The sequence below is a fragment of the Branchiostoma lanceolatum genome, chromosome 11 (genome assembly GCF_035083965.1).
Source record: "Branchiostoma lanceolatum isolate klBraLanc5 chromosome 11, klBraLanc5.hap2, whole genome shotgun sequence".
Classification (NCBI taxonomy): Eukaryota; Metazoa; Chordata; class Leptocardii; order Amphioxiformes; family Branchiostomatidae; genus Branchiostoma; species Branchiostoma lanceolatum.
The window spans coordinates 7,595,103-7,612,683 of NC_089732.1; the positions used below are offsets into that span (position 1 = coordinate 7,595,103).

General features: G+C 41.4%; 3 protein-coding genes across 3 annotated transcripts; 2 read left to right on the forward strand and 1 right to left on the reverse strand.

Annotated features, from left to right (window-relative positions):
• The first annotated feature begins 367 nt into the window (after positions 1 to 367).
• On the forward strand, positions 368 to 6,532 carry LOC136445167 (uncharacterized). The gene is made up of 5 exons (XM_066443035.1): positions 368 to 502; positions 1,147 to 1,469; positions 2,657 to 2,783; positions 3,501 to 3,637; positions 5,380 to 6,532. The coding sequence occupies exons 1-5, from the start codon at positions 416 to 418 to the stop codon at positions 6,530 to 6,532; spliced, it is 1,827 nt and encodes a 608-aa protein (XP_066299132.1). The 5' UTR covers positions 368 to 415.
• Positions 6,533 to 10,174: 3,642 nt separating this feature from the next.
• Positions 10,175 to 13,328, reverse strand: LOC136444721 (UDP-N-acetylglucosamine transferase subunit ALG14-like). The gene is made up of 5 exons (XM_066442425.1): positions 13,172 to 13,328; positions 12,487 to 12,641; positions 11,874 to 11,996; positions 11,537 to 11,596; positions 10,175 to 10,994 (listed from the first exon to the last, which is right to left on the reverse strand). The coding sequence occupies exons 1-5, from the start codon at positions 13,326 to 13,328 to the stop codon at positions 10,824 to 10,826; spliced, it is 666 nt and encodes a 221-aa protein (XP_066298522.1). The 3' UTR covers positions 10,175 to 10,823.
• Positions 13,329 to 13,926: 598 nt separating this feature from the next.
• LOC136444720 (E3 ubiquitin-protein ligase RNF170-like) lies at positions 13,927 to 17,383 on the forward strand. Its single transcript, XM_066442424.1, has 5 exons — positions 13,927 to 14,117; positions 14,589 to 14,833; positions 15,281 to 15,348; positions 15,742 to 15,855; positions 16,728 to 17,383. Exons 1-5 carry the CDS (start codon positions 13,969 to 13,971, stop codon positions 16,998 to 17,000), a joined length of 849 nt encoding a protein of 282 aa, XP_066298521.1. The 5' UTR covers positions 13,927 to 13,968; the 3' UTR covers positions 17,001 to 17,383.
• The last annotated feature ends 198 nt before the right edge of the window (positions 17,384 to 17,581 follow it).

Below are 17,581 nucleotides of genomic sequence, written 5' to 3' on the forward strand. Positions count from 1 at the left end.
TTTTACGATAGAAAAGTATTTTCTGGTTAATTTGCTCATTGTAAAGCGCTATACACTTGGCTATTTGTTCGCAGGGGGTGGAATCAAATATCGGAACAGCCATTGTGTCCCGGGAACGAGGTCATCTAAGGTTATCTTGCGCCTCTGTTGCGCATGGATACGGGCGATTCCATATGATTTTTCTATATGGGGCCTGTTTTATTATTAAGCCATTTATGTAAACAAAGTAGAATTGGATATAATTATTACAATTCAAACATTATTTTGAAGATAAAGACATACCATTTATGGGTGGGAATAATACGAAATGTATCTGTTCTCCTTCGAAATTAATCGTCACCCGTTGCTGGGAGGTCAGTCCAAATGGAACGTTCTCATTGTCTCTAGTATATTTTGCAGAATTTCGCAACTTCGGATGCCAAAGATGGATTGTCTTAAACTTAGTGCGTTTGCTGAGAAAAATGGAAAGAATACTATGGAGGACAGACATTTCACGTTCAGGGTAAGGGTACAGTGAATGTTTGTACCGTTTTGTACGGAGTCGTTTTGCCAACTGAGAAAATTATGGTCGATTCTCGTGGGTATATTCATGAGGGGGTTGAAAAGTTGGATTTGTGGCTGCAACTAACGGTACCATAGTGTTTCACGTATTGTGTTAACTGTAAAAAAACACACCACTATTTCACAACAGAGTCCTTCAAGATTTTACCATCATTGTGGGTAGTTTCTACAATAAGTTGGTCAACGTTAGAAGATAATTAGTGGTTCACAACCGGGTTGTTTTTTTCGTGAGGCTCACCTCCATTTTGAAACTTGCAAAGTGTAGAAGATTCACTCTCGTCTGTGTATGTTGGCTTCATAATATTGTTTGAATATTCGCCTGAAGCCATTTTAAACTTAAAATGTCAAGTGAAGCTGTTGTTATCACTGAAAACACTTTTATTGGTGTATATTGTGGCTGGAGTAACTTCAACACGAGGTTTCGGCAGTTGAGGGTTTCATGATCAACTGGTTCATTCCTGAAATTTGAAAACTAACGGTTTTGTCATTAATAAAAGGTTGACTCCCTTTATTTTCTGTGAAATGTTGGGCATTTAAGAAATACTTGTAAGCAAATATTTGGCCTGGATTTTCTGCCCATAACAGCATAGAAATGGAGTCTACGTGGCGGGCGTGTGTGACGGGCACGGCGGCGATTTCTGTTCAGACTTCGTTGCCCGGGACCTCCCCCCAAAGCTCTCGGCTGAGATGGACTACCACGTGGACCACGAGACCGCCATGAGACGGGCCATCCGGGGGACGGACTGGGACTTGTGTTCCCGTCTGGTCGGGAGGTGGAGGAAGTCAGGAACAACGGCTGTTGTTTCTCTCATCACGGACTCGGAGATCATCACCGCGTGGGCCGGGGACAGCCAGGCCGTCCTGGTCAGACCGAACACCGAGGCCATCCCTCTAGTCACCAAACACAGGTATGGCATCGTTTGGTGTTTATTCATCTTTTCTTAGATTTACCAAGTTTAGTTTTTGGCTTTGAACAAAAATCTCTTGTTTTTATTTTCGATCTCATATCTTTCTTTGATCCTGAAATGAAAGAAATAATCCAAGAATCTAGCGGGTATCCTGTTAGACTTCTTATCAGTAAGTGTAAAGCGGACGTGAAGTTGTAGACTACGATGTGTAGTATTACAGTTTCAAGTGTAAATTGGGCCTAAGTGCATGTACATTGGGCCTAAATATCTTTGACACTATCATGCAGTAAATCGCTAGTTTACCAACCTTGTCTATATCCAAAATTTTTTGACAAAGTTGAGATAATAATAAGGGATACTTCTGTTGCAATTTTTGTCAAAAGATAGTGTTTGTAGTATGGTGTATCTTTCCCATATTTTGTAGTTACTAGGTCAGTTTTTGGATTCTTTAACCTAAAACTGAAGTAGCTGTTTTGGCTTCCAATTCCCTCTTGGTTGCAGAGTTTGACAGCAGGGAGAAGGTTAAGACACATTTCTTCCAGTTAATATTTTCATGACAATAATGTTGCTATTCCTGTATATCTGTTAAGTCTGTTTGAGTCTTATTTTGTTGAGACTTCCAAGGTAGGGTTACAAACATTGTACCATTGTGACAACTTAGATATCACTATTGTAGACTTCAGATTGTTGTCATCGTCACCAATGCTTCCTTGAAAGAGTTACTCCAGACGGCGGTTATGTTAAGGTTTAGATAAGGAAACTTTTAAAAGCCTTTACTGCTTTAACATTCCCACAGGTGTACTTATCTTTTGGTAAAATCTACTTTCTCTTCTTCAATGATACTGTTGCCAATCCTGCCTTTAAAAAAGTCAGTCTGTTTTAGTTATTTTAGTTGGGATTAACATAAAGAAACTTTTGAAAGCCCTTTTTCAAAGTTCTGATGTAGAATGGTGTTTTGTCAAAATCTATTTTCTCCTTCAACTGTTAACATTATTGCCAAATGAATGCTGACTGGAGAAAACTCTGTCTGTTTATATTCTAATAAGTTGAACATACAAGTTAAGGTTTAGGTATAGAAACTTTTGAAAGCCTTTACTGTTTTCAGGTACAGTTGCGCTTTGGCAAAATCTATTTTCTCTTTCTTCAAACTGTCTCAAAAGTATTTGTACATCTTAAAACGCAAACAGATGCGACAACGAGAAAGAGAGAGAGCGAATCCAGAAGGCAGGAGGAACGGTAACGTGTCATAAGGGACAGTATCGTCTGAACGGAGCTCTGAGTGTGTCACGATCTCTGGGAGACTCGGAGTATCGAGTGAGTTATCAGCTCTGTACTTTATCATAGTTTTACCATAAATAGAATGATTTTTAAAAATTATTCTCTGAGAAAATTCCCCAGTGTGAACTCCTGAAAGACTATTTCTGATTTTATCATTGGGGAATTTTCTGGGGAAAATCAGGCGAATATCACTGCGCGTGCTGATGTCATCTATACAATTTACTTGCTGTAGCCTAATGACATGACTGTGTCTTTTCTTTGCTGCGATCTTTCAGGTACATTTCAGAGATAGGATCTTTGTAACTGCCTAAGTATTATATACAGGTATACCTGTTATAGTGGCTTTGTATGTTTTTACTATTGTCAAGGCAAGTTTGAAAATAACACTGCTAAAGGTCCTGACAGAGGAAACTAAGATGATCATGATAGTATAAGTGGGCACCATTGGAATGTTTTTAATTGATTTATATCAATGTATAAGTTTTAATGTCACTGGTTTTAGTATCCATGTGAAAATTCATTGTGTTTCATGGTGTTCTTTTAGTTTTTAAAAGGGTTATCTGGAGAAAAAACAAAGAGTTCACAGTCCAGACCTAAGAGGAATTTGCTAGGCTTAACAATAAAGTGAGCTTAAGTCTGATAAGACGCACTTAAGAAAGATGCCTACAGTCGCCATGCATCAGCAGTTTGCCCTAGGATGATTGGTCGAACTACTGATTAAGTTATCTGACTTTGTTGCCTGTGTTCTTACAGCCTGGCCTAACTGGAGTGCCTGAGGTGACTCACACCCCACTAACTGGTACCGAGGAGTATCTGGTACTCGGTTCTGATGGGCTCTTTGATTGCCTTCCGTTTGAATCCATCCGACACTCCGTCTATCGAAGCTACATGTGAGTCCCTTTTCATTAAGTCACATTGAACCCTTTCTTCTGATGGTGTAGTTGCATCATACGTGTATGTACACTGACCATTTCATGGCTTCTTATAATAACTGTGCATGACACATACAGGATAAAGTTGTATATAGAAAAGATTATTCCCAAAGTCTAGCATGAATATGTTTGTGTGTGAGTCAGGTTGTCACATGTTGTATCTTTGACCACAGTTTATGGTTAAAGTGTGCCAAGGAGAAACACACTGAGTTTGAAAGCAATGGTGGTACAAAAACACAATTTAAGCAATTGAATGGCCAATGAGTATTTTGTTGGCCATTGTCTTCAATGTAGAATACAATTATAATAGAATATATGTAGAAATGGTTAGAAGGTCTACATGAAAGTGTCAGGCCGGTGGGCAAAAAGTGGGAGGTTGCTTAAGAACAGGGATGGTACTGTTTAAGTGTGAAGATGCATAGACAGGAGACAGGGTTTGCAGACAGCCAGGATTAGCTCTAAGAATTCGGACACAAAGAGCAACACAGGCGGCAAAAACAGGCAGGTTTTCTTTAGCATTACAAAACATTGAGTCAGGTAGACTAACAAGAATACCAGAGTGCAGACAGACAGAGATAGCATCAAAAGGTAGGAGGAGACACTAGCAGTCTTACACAGTGCAAGCATGTTTTGGTTACTATCGCTCAGACTTTAGGAGCATAATTGGTGAACTTTAAAAGAATTAAGTTTATTTGCCCATCTGATGATATTGACCAATGAAAAACAGGAGAACAGCTCTTCTCAGTTTAGTGCGATGAAAGTTTTTTTCCAGAGAAGTTGTATACAGCACAATTAATAGAAAGGAAAAAGGATTTCAAAAGACACCCCGTCCATCGTATGGTTTCAAGTTAGTAATAAATGTCCACACGAACACACACAAGTGCAGGAAGAAAGGATACCTCAGACAGGCATGCAGGCAAGTAGAGACATTTTGATTCATCTTAATTTGAGTATGTCTAACAATTTGTTCCAAACTCCAAAACAGGACTGTACATATATCATCCACAACGTATGGTTCAACCATTTATTGTGATAGAATCTGTACCTGTCTGTGGCATCATCTTGAAGGTAAGGTATGATTATTACAATCTTATGATAATTGTACTTTCTTTGCTTTGTGATGGTTTACTGGTTGATTGGCTGACTGGTTGATTGATTGATATTGTTTGAGTGGTTGAACCTTGAATGGTTGGTTGGTTGCTTTCTTTGGTTAGTTAGTTGGTTATTGACTGTGACTTGTTGCTTTGTGTTTGCAAATTGTTTCAAATGATGTGTGTTTTTCAGGATTTTGGTAGAATATCAAGCATTTTGAACATTTCATTTTCCAATGTTCAGCCAGACTTTGCAACATGAGTTTTAGTACAGTTATAAGTTTAACTTGCATGTGAAATTGTAACATTTTCAGCACCTGAATTTGTTCAGATTAACACAATTCTAAACTGTAGTAGATGGAAATAGGTGGCATCCCTATTAACAAACGATTCTATATGAAACTGTTACTTTATCAAATATGTTTAAAATGTAAAATTTGTTGGTAAATACTGATGATGAATGAAAGGTTTTGCAGCCTGTGAAACTGTGAATAATTGAGGTTCATCTAACTGAGTTTTACATGTCAGACTGTGGGGGATATGACTGTGTTTGTTATTTCCAAAACTGTTTGTAGGTGTAAGATTTTACACAAACACCTTCTTCAACAGGAGACACAATGGGTGCCTAGACAACGTCTCCCAGGACCTGTACGTGCGTGCGCAGAATGAGGGCGCCAGCGATAACATCACGATCGTCACCATCTTCTTCACACAACAGCTGTCCCGTCCGTACCAATCCGAGGACGAGTTGAGAAGAGTTAGCCGGTTGTCACATTTTGCGCAGTGGGATGATGGAACCTCGGAAGAGGAGGTCTTGCCTGATGACAAGTTTTCGGATGAATCCGTTGGAAGATCCCAGAATGAGGATGAGGACACCGCTCCATCTTCACGACCGCCCTCCTCCTACTACGAGGTTCCTGCGAAGTCTGACAAGCACCAGAGCATTCTAGAGAGCAGTTCATCGCTTGCACCAACTTGCAAAGCCATCACATTGTGCCAGAAGGTTACTTCAAGCAGACCAGCTCCCAAGGCAGCAGTCGTTGTGCGCCGATCATTCTCGTCCCCTCCTCCTGTGCCAGCCAACAGCCCAAACCCAGCAACTGACACTCCGCCATCCAGTCCGGATTCGGTTGTCAGAGTACGCCCCATGGAGCCACGGCCACCGGAGCCTTGCCTGTCCAAATTGTTCAAGCCCCACATGTACGACCAGTGGCAGAGAGTACCAAAGAAGGTCAAGTCAGTGCCTAGTAAGGCACCACTCCCTCTCAAAAAGGTGTCAATAAATAATAACACCTGCTTGAAATCACAAACAGCTGCAAACACTACACTGAGGTATGATAACAAGTCGGCCAAGAAGGCTGCCAAGGCACCCGGCCGGGCCACCGCCACGCATAAGGTGTCCTCAGCCCCAGTGCTGAATATGTCCAAGAGCGTTTCAAGCAAGCATCTTGCTCCACGAGAAGCGGTCAGCTGCTCAAAACATCGCGAGCTGTCATCGTCCGGTAGCAGCCTGGCAAGGCCAAAGAAGTCCGTCTCACAAGCCCGCGGATGTGGAGACGAGAAACCAAAGAAGAACGTCATTAGAAGAGCCCTGAAGAGCGGTAAGAAGACGGGACAGGAAGTGTTGGAGGGCGGACGCAAGGCACTGAAGACGAGCCGACAAGTCCTGCGCACAAAGGTGGCCTGGGTGGGAACCCACATCAACCGCCTGGGCTCTGCAGTGTCGAGGAAGAACCGTGTGAATCCGCTTGCGCCAGGTTAAAATGTGGAATTGGGGGAGAATCTGGGAGTAGTCATTAGTCCCAACTCATTTTGCCCTTAGCTAGACTTACAGAAAATCTCAACTTAGACAGAACATTACATATATAGTATATAACCTTAGCTACTAAAAAAAACCTAGACAATACTTAGCAAATTAGTACCCTCTACTTTATCACACAATAGTACACAAAGCTCACATAAATTATCATTAATAGCTCTAGAATTATAATTTTTTGTTTCATTCAATACGAAAGTAAGAGTAAGCTGATAGAAATAGTTTCCAGCATCAGATTTAACTGTGGAGGTGGTTTCTTTGCAGAGTTTTTTTAGCAATATAGAGGAGGCAGTAAATATATAAAATGGTAAATAATACACAGTAAGTTATCCTCTGTTTTTGTTCAAGGTGTCAGGGCCTTGTCATTCAACAAAGTCATCTAAATGATAAATTTACAGGTTTTAAGAAAAAGATTTAGAGCTTGGCGAACTGGTTAGTTTGAGAAGCTTAATTAGACGATGGCCAGTATGATGTGTCCAAATGCTGTGGCTGTTACCCGTGGCACGTCCCTGGCCCCGGAGACTTCCCCGTGTTGCCATTCTCCCCACTCTTAGGTGTGGAAAAGTGAAAAACAAGCTAACCGATTATTTAGTACATTCATGGGTTCATTGTAGCCTATGGTCGAATGATGGCATCAGTTTGTGGAGGGTCTCTTTCTCCAGGCTGGGCGCTCTGCACTTACGCTGTATCAAAATAAATTACGTTTGCTGTTTCAATCCAGACGACACGTAGCCGACGGCAGTGGCGCCAGCTCAGTTATGGTTTCCCGTCCAGACTCTCTTTTTTGTGGTTTAACGCAGTATTTTCAGAGCGGATAGCAGCTCCCATTTGTGGGAACACTGGGCATTCGTTTTTTGTCAGCGGGAACGCGGGGCGCGCCCCCAACTAAATCCACGCATGAGTTTCCGATACAGCAAACTGTTGATGGGGGACGGGGGCTAGGGAGGAAGTGGTTGGAGTCAGAATGCATGAATGAATGAATGCGCGCGTGGATGGATGGATGGATGGATGGATGGATGGATGGATGGATGGTTGGTTGGGTGGGTGGGTGGGTGGGTGGGTGGGTGGATGGATGGATGGATGGATGGTTGGTTGGTCGGATGGATGGATGGATGGATGGGTGGGTGGATGGATGGATGGATGGATGGTTGGATGGATGGATGGATGGATGGATGGTTGGTTGGTTGGTTGGATGGATGGGTGGGTGGGTGGATGGATGGATGGATGGATGGATGGATGGATGGATGGATGGTTGGATGGATGGATGAATTAAAACTTTATGTAGCTGTGAGTGAAAGGCCCCATCCCAAGGCCAGTGGGTGGGGACTGGGTTTTGCCCTGCTCCAGGGGTTTTGGGGGGCCCTTGGGAGCAAGTTAGGTCCCAAGGGCCTGAAGAGGGCTCCACCACTTTCTCCCACACTTCCACCCCCATCTTCAGTTTGCCTGTATCACTACCAACTCCATTTGGGGTTAAACACCCGTTTCGAGGGGAAAATGGGTAAAAAGGAGTCACTCACTCGTTTCTATGCAGATAGTGAAGCCTCAGGTTCCCAAGGTAGCCTCTGACATACAGGCAGGGCTGTCTCCAGCTTTGAATTTTTTCCGTCCCAACAACCAGATTTCTCTCCCGGGACGGTGGGACGGGTACTGGAGACAGCCCTGCACACACTGTTTCTTATTATGCAGATAGTGAAGCCTCAGGTTCCCAGGGTAGCCTCTGACATACAGGCAGGGACAGCCTGTCTCCAGCTTTGAATTTTTTTCCGTCCCAACAACCAGATTTCCCTCCCGGGACGGATCCGAGATACGGGTCCTGGAGACAGCCCTGCATACACTGAGTTGGCATTGTTTCTAATATGCAGATGAAAATTTCACCCCAAAATGTTGCATGTCCTAATGCTGTTAGCTTGTTTTTCACTTTTGCTCAGAAATAGCTCTGAAATGGACCACTGAGAGAGAGCATCTAGATCTTAAAATTCTTCTGAGGGAGGCCCTCAGGTTATTCAAGGCTTCTGAAACGTCCCTTTTCTTAAAAAAAAAGGAAGAACAGGTGAGAAATTGGCCATTAAAAAAAATGTGATCACACAAAGGTGCCAAATAAGGGCTGCCAACTTATTACCCAGGTGTATCATCAAGTGTCGGCTTCATGACTGATTTTTTTGTGTGCATCGACCAATAAGTAACTAATAACTCTTTACTATTAACATATATTCTAGAAGAGAGAAGGCTTTTGTAGTATAGGTTTGGCCATTAAAAAAAGAGAAACATTGCTCGCTGTCACTAATGGGTACTCGCTATCGCCCGTAGGGTGGTGGTCAGGGAGTGGCGCCCCTGCCCGTTGAGGAGCTAGAGGGTGTTTCCTTCCAGAAATAACCCTGCTCTGACCACAGGTGGCCTGCATGCCTCTGTGTTCCCTCTAAAATTGCAGCAGTCTATGTTTTGGCATCTGAAGCATTAGCTGACCAGTCGAAATGAAAATGCTTAAAAAAACAGTTGTAACTCTTGAATATTGTAAAAAATAAACAACAGAGGTGACTCTTTAATATAGTTATTAACAGCAGCCTTGTGTATTAACAATTTTATAACTTATATACCTGCCTCATTCTTATTAGCTCTCTCTGTGCCAAACCCTCAGAACGGACACACTTTCTGACAGTTACATGTCTGATAGTTACATGTACATCAAACTTAATGATCAGCTTACTCTACTATGCAAATTCCCCGCAAGCACTGAAAGCTTGTGACAAAAGTTTTACTTATTGCCCTTTACATTATGGCCCCACTGATTATGAAACACAGCTTTTGTAGCTTCATGATATAGTTTTTCTGCTGTAATCCTATTTTGACGGATGCAACTGTAGCTAATATAACTTGATGATGAACCAGTAGATTAAACATACATGGAATCCATTATTTACTACATATTTCTCTGTTGTAAAAGTACCATGTACACAACATTTTATGAGAACTGTCATAGAAGTGAGTCAAATAGGATGATACACAACATTTCTTGCTTTTTAAATGACAAAATATACATGTCTTTGCATGGGCATTGAAAATATTCTATGAAAACTCCCATTACTTCATGTTTCTCTGTTCTAAAATAACAGGTGCACAATTCATTTCTGATTTATCTTATTATAATAACTTTCTTGTATAACCATCTCAAATATGATAGCACACATTTAACATTTTTGCTGTTACAAGATCTTTGCAAGGACTACTCCCAGTGAATCCCCCAAATTACATTATTATATATATATATATATATTATTTATTATTACATGATTGTATATTAAAGATTATATGATACTTTCCGGTAAATCCTCGGCAGAACAATGTATTAGTTTGTAGGGCATTTATAAATACACCACGTGCACCATTGTGCTTTGTATTATCTTTTGATTGTAAAAATTCGGCCACTCATCCTATCATAATAAAGATGTGGTCTTTTAGAAAAATGACACCTGCTTCTGCCATGGAGTTGACTTCCCCTTTAAGGAAACTATCCTGGTACAACTGCAAGCTGAAGATTGCAGTGCAGAATGTCACACTGAACTGCGGACCAAAAACTGATTCCAGACAATATTGGTATTTTGAGTTTCTTTATTCGTAAAGAATTTGAATTCAGCTAAAAAAAATTGCACAGATTATGAGGCTTTAGAAACTGTAATCAACATAGAATTAGAAGAAATACATTCCTGTCATCCAATGATGTGCACAACAGCTGAGGATCTCATAAACCTTCTCCTGTGTGTGAAAGGAGTGATCATCCTCTGTCAATAGTTTTATCAGGTTGGTAAGACACTGAATAAAAAGCCTCTTTGTACACAACCAAGTGATTCATTTAAGAACAGCATTTCTGTGATTATCCGTCACCTTCCTCAGGGCAATTCTGACTGGTTCACATTGCACTGTGCACAGCACAGTTGTTGCTGCTTATACATGTAGATGCGTTTCCAACATGTGTGATCATCATCTGATAAAGTGCTTCCACATCACGTTACTGTGGTATGTCTGAGTTTGTTGATAATTGTAGAACTTTATGTCAATAAACTAGAGTCTACTGAAAGACCCACGAAGGCATAATTTCAGAATGCATATCATCTAGTCCCTATAATATTTGGTAAAAATGGCCTCAGAAGGTTCTAAATTCACCTTTTGAACAGTGAATGGAAAAGCCATTTTGCAACATTAGGATAATTTACATTTTGGTAAATATTCCTAGCATGTTTATTCAGATGACCCTTCCGATGTATGTAGTACGCGGGAACCTCTGTTGTAGCTGCGGCCACTGCACGAGGAGGTGGTCGGCCAGGTAGTAGAGCAGCCGAGCGGACAGCGATAACGTCTCCACGCGACAGATACTCTCCACGTACACCAGCCTAACTTTCTTAAGTCCCAAGAACTGTGGGGAGGGGGGAGAGGTTTGGTTAAAGGAGTTCTAAACTGTGGTTTATTTTTCAATAAATGATAATTTTAGGAAGTAAAAAATGCAGACCACTTCACAGTATACGACAAAGTACCCACTAATTCCGCGCGAATCAAAAAGTTTTCAATATTCTACTAAAGTCCCAAAGTATTCTCCAATCAAAAATAAAAACATGTATTAGGGAATACACGGGTAGGGTCTGCACGGGGTTATTGAGTGTCATTGTTTTACAAAACACCCATTGCCTAATTCACCACAAACGCAATTCTGTAAAAAGTCAACTGATTACGTATTTATTGATACATAATTCATTGGAAAATAACATCTCCTTCTGGAGTTTAGGACTATATAGTCAGGCCATTAAGACTCCTTTGAGGTACGTCTTAACTGACCTAATCAAAATACAATGTACCAGGTAATGATACCTTACACCAATTACATTACTTTTCCATTCAGAAATTGTTTTTCTGATACAACTTTTAAAATTTTAACAGATTTTGATAATGAAAAAGATTCACCGTCATAAGAAGCCCTGCAGCACATGGGGGTATACAGGTTCCTGGCCCATTGCAAAGGATCTGTAAAAAAATGTATGATTGTCTACATTAGATATACATGTACCGAAATATAGGTTCTTCTTTTTTGTTCTTTCTTTGATTTTGACATTGATTTTGGTATTCTACGACATAAGTATCATTTTCCAATATCTTTTTTACAACTTACGGCATACATTTGACCATTTTGCAGCTGCCTTGATTTTTTTATGGCCTTATCACAAACACAACAGATAAGTAGGTTCTGCAATGGTAAGACACTCACTATCCTGATGGTAGCAATAATCAAAATGGCACTCACTAGATCTGGGGATATTCTGAAGACCAGAGGGAAGGAGTAAAGGGTGGCGTATAACGTGGTGAAGACGGACGACAGCCAGGACTGGGCCACCTCCCGACTCCTGGGCACCTTCTGTACCTCATACTGCAGTGGATATAACATCATCATCATCATCATGGAGTATCCCCATATAGCCCCATCAGGGGCAAAGTAGGAGGGAGTTGAGGTCCCGGGCTAAGGCGGGCAGGCCTCCAGCCTGGCATGGAACGACTCAACGGTGGGAGCTGTCACAACCGTGCTAGGCAGGGCATTCCACTGGGGAATGGTACGGGGGAAGTATGAGTGTTTGTATGTGTCGGTTCTGGCGTCGATGGTTTGAAATTTGAGATGGTGGCTCCCCGGGTGTGCCCCTGGGCTGGTTTGAGTAAACTGTCAGTGTTTATATCAATAATGATTATTAACTAGTTTGTAGAAAAAGGTGAGGCAGGATCCCTCCTCCTTTCGGAGAGAAGGTGACACATATAACATGTACCAAGATGTTTAAGCTTAACAGAGCTCAAATGGACTATTCTGAGTGTATAAACTGAAGGTCTTATTTCTTTACGTTATACTTTGAGAGTTAGAGAAAAAGAACACTTGCCATATCCTTCTTTCCTGGGTGCTTTTCTCTCTCGAACCTGTGGACTTTTTCCTCGCTCATTTCGTCCGTCTCGGCGATGATATAATATCGCGGTGCATACGTGTCTGACAGTCCGCTCATGAGACGGAGAATCTCACTAGTGTGGCCTCCTGTAGATGTGCAACATAAAGATACATGAAAATGCTGCATACCTTAACTCAGGTTCAGGTCCATTTCAAGGGCAGGGGTTCAGGTTCAGGTCCGGACTTAAGTCTGGACCTGAACCCATGGCATGGCATTATCTATAATGCAAAATTCCATGATGACATAAAGTTGACATACAATTTTAAAAATATACATGAAAAATTACATAGAGTCAGTAGTAAACACAACAGCTCAGTCATAAACATAGTTTGCTGTTTTTGTCTTTTTGCAAATTTCACAAGCTATGGAAGGTTTTAGATGGAAAAAAAGGAGAATATATAAGCAAGAGATACTTTTTTGCAAGTCTAGACTTGGTACCTGGCGTTTAGGTTTGTTATGGAATTGAAACTAAACATTTTTACGTCCGGAGTTAAGGTACTAGTATGCACTATGCAGCACTAGATGTACTTAGCTCGTAATCGTAAACTAGCAAAGTTCAACTTGGTACGTAGGAAATCCCGTTTGCCCCACCCCATCCTTTGCGCCTATTTCTCACCTGAACCGACAACAACTAACGTCCTGATGGAACCATTGGATCTTCCAAGAGGTTTTCTATCCTTCCCCAGTCCTCTGAACACGAAGAACAACCTCAGCAGCGCTAAAACCGCCAACAGAAGGACAAACCCGACTGCCAACACACCCACGGCAGCCATCTTGGTCTGGATGACCTATGACCCGTCATCAGCTGTGCGGAAGCAAGGTTATGTCAGTGTCTGTTTGACTCGTTCGTCTGTTGTTTTCTGGTCTGTTTTTGAAGGTACAGAATCTGAACTTTGGATCACAGAGACGTAACGTTTCACCGAGGTTCAATTCGTCGTTTTCTGACTGTCAGAATATGAGTTAACGAGAGGTTAACGTTTGAATGACTCAACTTGGTCATTCCAAGACACCGCCCTCCCACAACTTCGTCAACAGAGGTCTGCAAAACATCCTTTTTTTCACGAGTGAAGAGATAGTGTTAAAGTTAACTGTTTCCTGAGGAGTTGTCACATCAAGCGGAAGAAGCGAGCTTTTGACAGGATCGTTTGAGGAGTAACCATCATCAGAAACTGTCGGAAGTCCCCTTCTAGTTGACAACCCGGAAGTACACGTAAGCGTTAGAAACATCGGACTTTATTATGACTCAAGTATAGAGAAACAACGAGACTGCGGTACACCTTTGGAGGAGTGGTAGAACAATAAGGGGTTAACAATTTGGTATCTGAAAGTCGGGTGCCTTAATTGATAACAGTTTGGGCCTGCCAAGAATACCCAAGAAGGCTCATAAATTTGCTGTATGTTTTGAGGACCACGATGTTCGGCATGTTGTTGGAGTTTGCAGTCGTCCTGTTGGTGATGTTGTTATGGCTGGTGTTCGTGCTGTGTGTGGTGTTGGGACTGGCACTTTTCATCTGCGCCTACTTCTTCCCACAACTGGGCGAGAGGGCCTTCAACTTCTGCAGGTCAGTTGTCTGTGTGGTCAATGAACATTATAAATAAGTTGAATAGTTTTCCTGCAACAAAGAGTTGTAAGTCAATAAGTCAATGTTTTGTTTTTCACATCTGTTATAACGTTACGGGATTACACCAGTAAATTAATTGTTTTGCAAGGTTAATTGCGGCCATTGCTGCTTGTTTTATGTTTGATAGGACATATACTGTTCGCGTTGAAGTGGTAACTGTGAAAACTGCAAACATGAAACCAAATTTCAAGAATTATAGTAATTTAATATCTAAAGAAACATTGTAGCTTCTCTTGGCCAAAGGTTTCATATTACAAAATAAATGTTTCATACAAAGACTTGTAGTCAACAGATATTTCATTTTATGATAACAGTTACAGAACACGCCAGTTACTAGTATCTTACTAAGTTTTTACAGACCTTTTTGTTTATGCATATAGTAATACAATAGCCTGTGAAATGCTTTTGTAGGGAAAAGATCAGCCAGTATATCAACAGCCTACCTCAAGCTCCCCCTGGCCGTGCAGATGGTACTGCAGGTGGCACAACAGGTGGTTACCAGAACCAGGAACAGACCGGACAGAACCAGGACCAAACTGGTCCTGCTAGTACAGAATACAGCCGGCCCAGGGACCCAGGAGTCAACTATGACTGTCCCATCTGTCTGGATAGGGCCAAGTTTGCCACAGAGACCAACTGTGGACATGTCTTCTGTGGTAAGAACTATCCACTATCTTATACATCAAGCTACTGTATTAGTGAAGACCTGCTTTACTATGTCTTCATTATGTTTACCTTCACAGACGGGAAACACAATGTTTTTGATCTATTTCTACCTCTTCTTCTCCCATTCCAATTAACAAATACTAGGTCAATGACCAGGGCTATACGGCTGTCACCATGGTTGCTGAAAGTGTAGCAGACACCTGTGGTATTTGATTATATGATGTATCAAGTGGCAGGACAGAGCTGGAGGGGCTGGTCACCATATATATAGGAAATTATCTTTGAGTAAGAATAAACAGGATTGTAAGGCTAGACCATGTTAAAGTAAACATTTTGTATTTGCAGATGATGCTACATGTGTACCTTTCTAGTTGACAAATTCATCCCTTTGTTGAATTATTCATTTATTCACTCATTCCATCATTTTTCACCTGCAGGCCCATGTATCCTGAGGTACTGGGACAGAGCAACCAGACCAGTCAAATGCCCCTACTGCAGACAGTCAGTAAGTACTCATAGTCTTTACCAGACTAACTACACCTAGTAGCTATAGAGAGAATATTTGCCAGGGAAGTTTGACCACCAGAGGGTTTCATTTGCAAGGCGAAATATTGACGTGACTGACTCTACTGGCCAATTATTCCTTTTTTTTGCCAAATTCTACAATCCATGTGCCCGACAGTGGTAGGATTAGGCCTGGTGGAGGCTTAAGTACTCAGAAAGATCACACATTGTACATCCTTCCTTTGTTGTACCTGTGTCCTTTACAAACCTCTCTCTGCTAAGGTACCCCTTGGGCAACACAAAAGTTTTATTGGCCACTGAATTGGGGAGATTGTTGCCTTGTCTGATTTTAGTTTTTCGTTCCCTTGATCATGTGATCCATTCTCCTTCCCAGGTCACTCTAATGATGAAGTGTTTTAGTGAGGAGGATCTCCGCTCTCCAGACCAGGAGACTGTCAGTCAACAAGTCAGCCGGTATAACAGGGCATTCCTGGAGGAGCCAAGAGGGGTAGGTGGTCCTAATCATTTAGCAAGTCTTAGCAAGTAATCTTTAGCAAGTCTTAGCAAATAATCTTGGCATTTTAGACTATATTCATAAGAATCAGAAAAGCATGTCTCAGAATTTATGGTGACCCCTTATTACCTCTGGGAAGGAGGTTCACCTCTGATGGGGGTACTGTTTCTGTCTGCGTTTGTGTTTTTGCACCTATATAACTAAAGATCCTTTTGATGGATTTGTTTGATTTGGTATGTGAGTAGTTATTGAGGCCAAACCGTGAGTTATCTGGGGATTAAGTGCCCCCTAGCATTATTTTCAGGTACTGCAGCATTACAGGCCCCTTGCTGAAAGTACAGTAGTGTGGTATAGTTCATGAACAGCTGGTTTAATAGCTGACCCTGAGACGAATGACCCAAGGATGGGATGAGATAGCTGGGATTGATTTAGGGAAGAAGGGGAGGTTCACTAACATCTGTGATGGCTAGGGCTATGGCATTAAGAAGTTCACTAAAAGTTAACCTCACAAATATTTCACAGAGGTATGAGTCTATGAGATCTTTGATTTGTTGTTTCGCTCTTAGCTGGTATAGATAGAGTTACTTAGTTTTAGGTACTAATCCAAGATTAGAAAAAAATACATTAACTGTATCACTAGCAAGCATGATAAAACGTAAAACTATAATACAATGCTAAACTTTCTTTCAACACTATAGGTATTCAAAGATCAAATTTTCAAAGATCACTGTCGCCTTCTTCAGGATCAATAATGACCTATCACATATGAACGTAAACTCGCGAGAGTTACAGACTTGACTTTATTGACATGTGTCTTTACGGATACGTGACGTCAGCAATTGGTCAAACATATTTTGTCCCTACAGTTCATCACATCTGTACGTGACCTTCCCACCATCCTGCGCCATATATGGGGAGACATGTTCACAGTGGGAGGGCTGTTCACCCTCCTTACCTGGGAGCGCATGCCTGTCTATCTACTCACCTGTGTGCTGTACCTGGCCTCACCTATCGACCTCATCCCCGAGATGTTCTTTGGGCCACTTGGTCTCCTTGACGATGCATACGTCGTCATACGCCTGCTGATTTATGTGTCTAACGTTTATAGAAGAATTGTTGCAGAAATTGAAGTTGACTAGTCTAATGTTAGAGATTATTTTATGAGCTTAATGTAGTTATACTGGGACAACTGTTTGTGTCCCCTGCAATGCATGCAATGGTGGCAGTGCATTATCTTTTGTATCTTTTTTTTTATGATACTCTGGTGATATATTATTTATTGGTCAGCAAAGAATGTTGATGCTATCAAGCTTTGATTGAAATACTGTAGTCAATGATTATTATGGAGCACATGAGAATTTTCTTGTGATGTTCATTTTTGTCTACGTGAAGATTAGGGCTACAAAGCAAATATAGGATACAGATATGCTTATATTGAGTAGCTATGCATCAACAAAATGGTCCAAATTTAGGTAGGGCTCTATTCTGAACAGTAAAGAATGTATATACATGCAGGACTCTTGACATTGTCAGGCTGGCCATTTTAAAAAAAATTTGCATAGACCATCTCTAGTGACAGTAGCACGATGGCCTTGTGGTTAGGATTGTTGACTGAGAACCTGGAGGTTCCTGGAGTTCAAATCCCTGACAGGTCCTGATGTTGAAAGGCACACAAATTTCCTTACTTGACTCAGGTGTAAACAAGTACCTAGCTTCGGCA

Coding starts and splice junctions, on each gene's coding strand:
- LOC136445167 (XM_066443035.1), top strand. CDS start 416: ATGCCAAAGATGGATTGTCTTAAACTTAGTGCGTTTGCTGAGAAAAAT. Junction 503..1,146: donor ACAGACATTTCACGTTCAGG/GTAAGGGTACAG, acceptor TGCCCATAACAG/CATAGAAATGGAGTCTACGT. Junction 1,470..2,656: donor CCTCTAGTCACCAAACACAG/GTATGGCATCGT, acceptor AAACGCAAACAG/ATGCGACAACGAGAAAGAGA.
- LOC136444721 (XM_066442425.1), bottom strand. CDS start 13,328: ATGGCTGCCGTGGGTGTGTTGGCAGTCGGGTTTGTCCTTCTGTTGGCG. Junction 11,997..12,486: donor GAAAGAAGGATATGGCAAGT/GTTCTTTTTCTC, acceptor TATCCACTGCAG/TATGAGGTACAGAAGGTGCC. Junction 11,597..11,873: donor TCAGAATATCCCCAGATCTA/GTGAGTGCCATT, acceptor ATTTTTTTACAG/ATCCTTTGCAATGGGCCAGG.
- LOC136444720 (XM_066442424.1), top strand. CDS start 13,969: ATGTTCGGCATGTTGTTGGAGTTTGCAGTCGTCCTGTTGGTGATGTTG. Junction 14,834..15,280: donor CTGTGGACATGTCTTCTGTG/GTAAGAACTATC, acceptor TTTCACCTGCAG/GCCCATGTATCCTGAGGTAC. Junction 15,856..16,727: donor TCCTGGAGGAGCCAAGAGGG/GTAGGTGGTCCT, acceptor TTGTCCCTACAG/TTCATCACATCTGTACGTGA.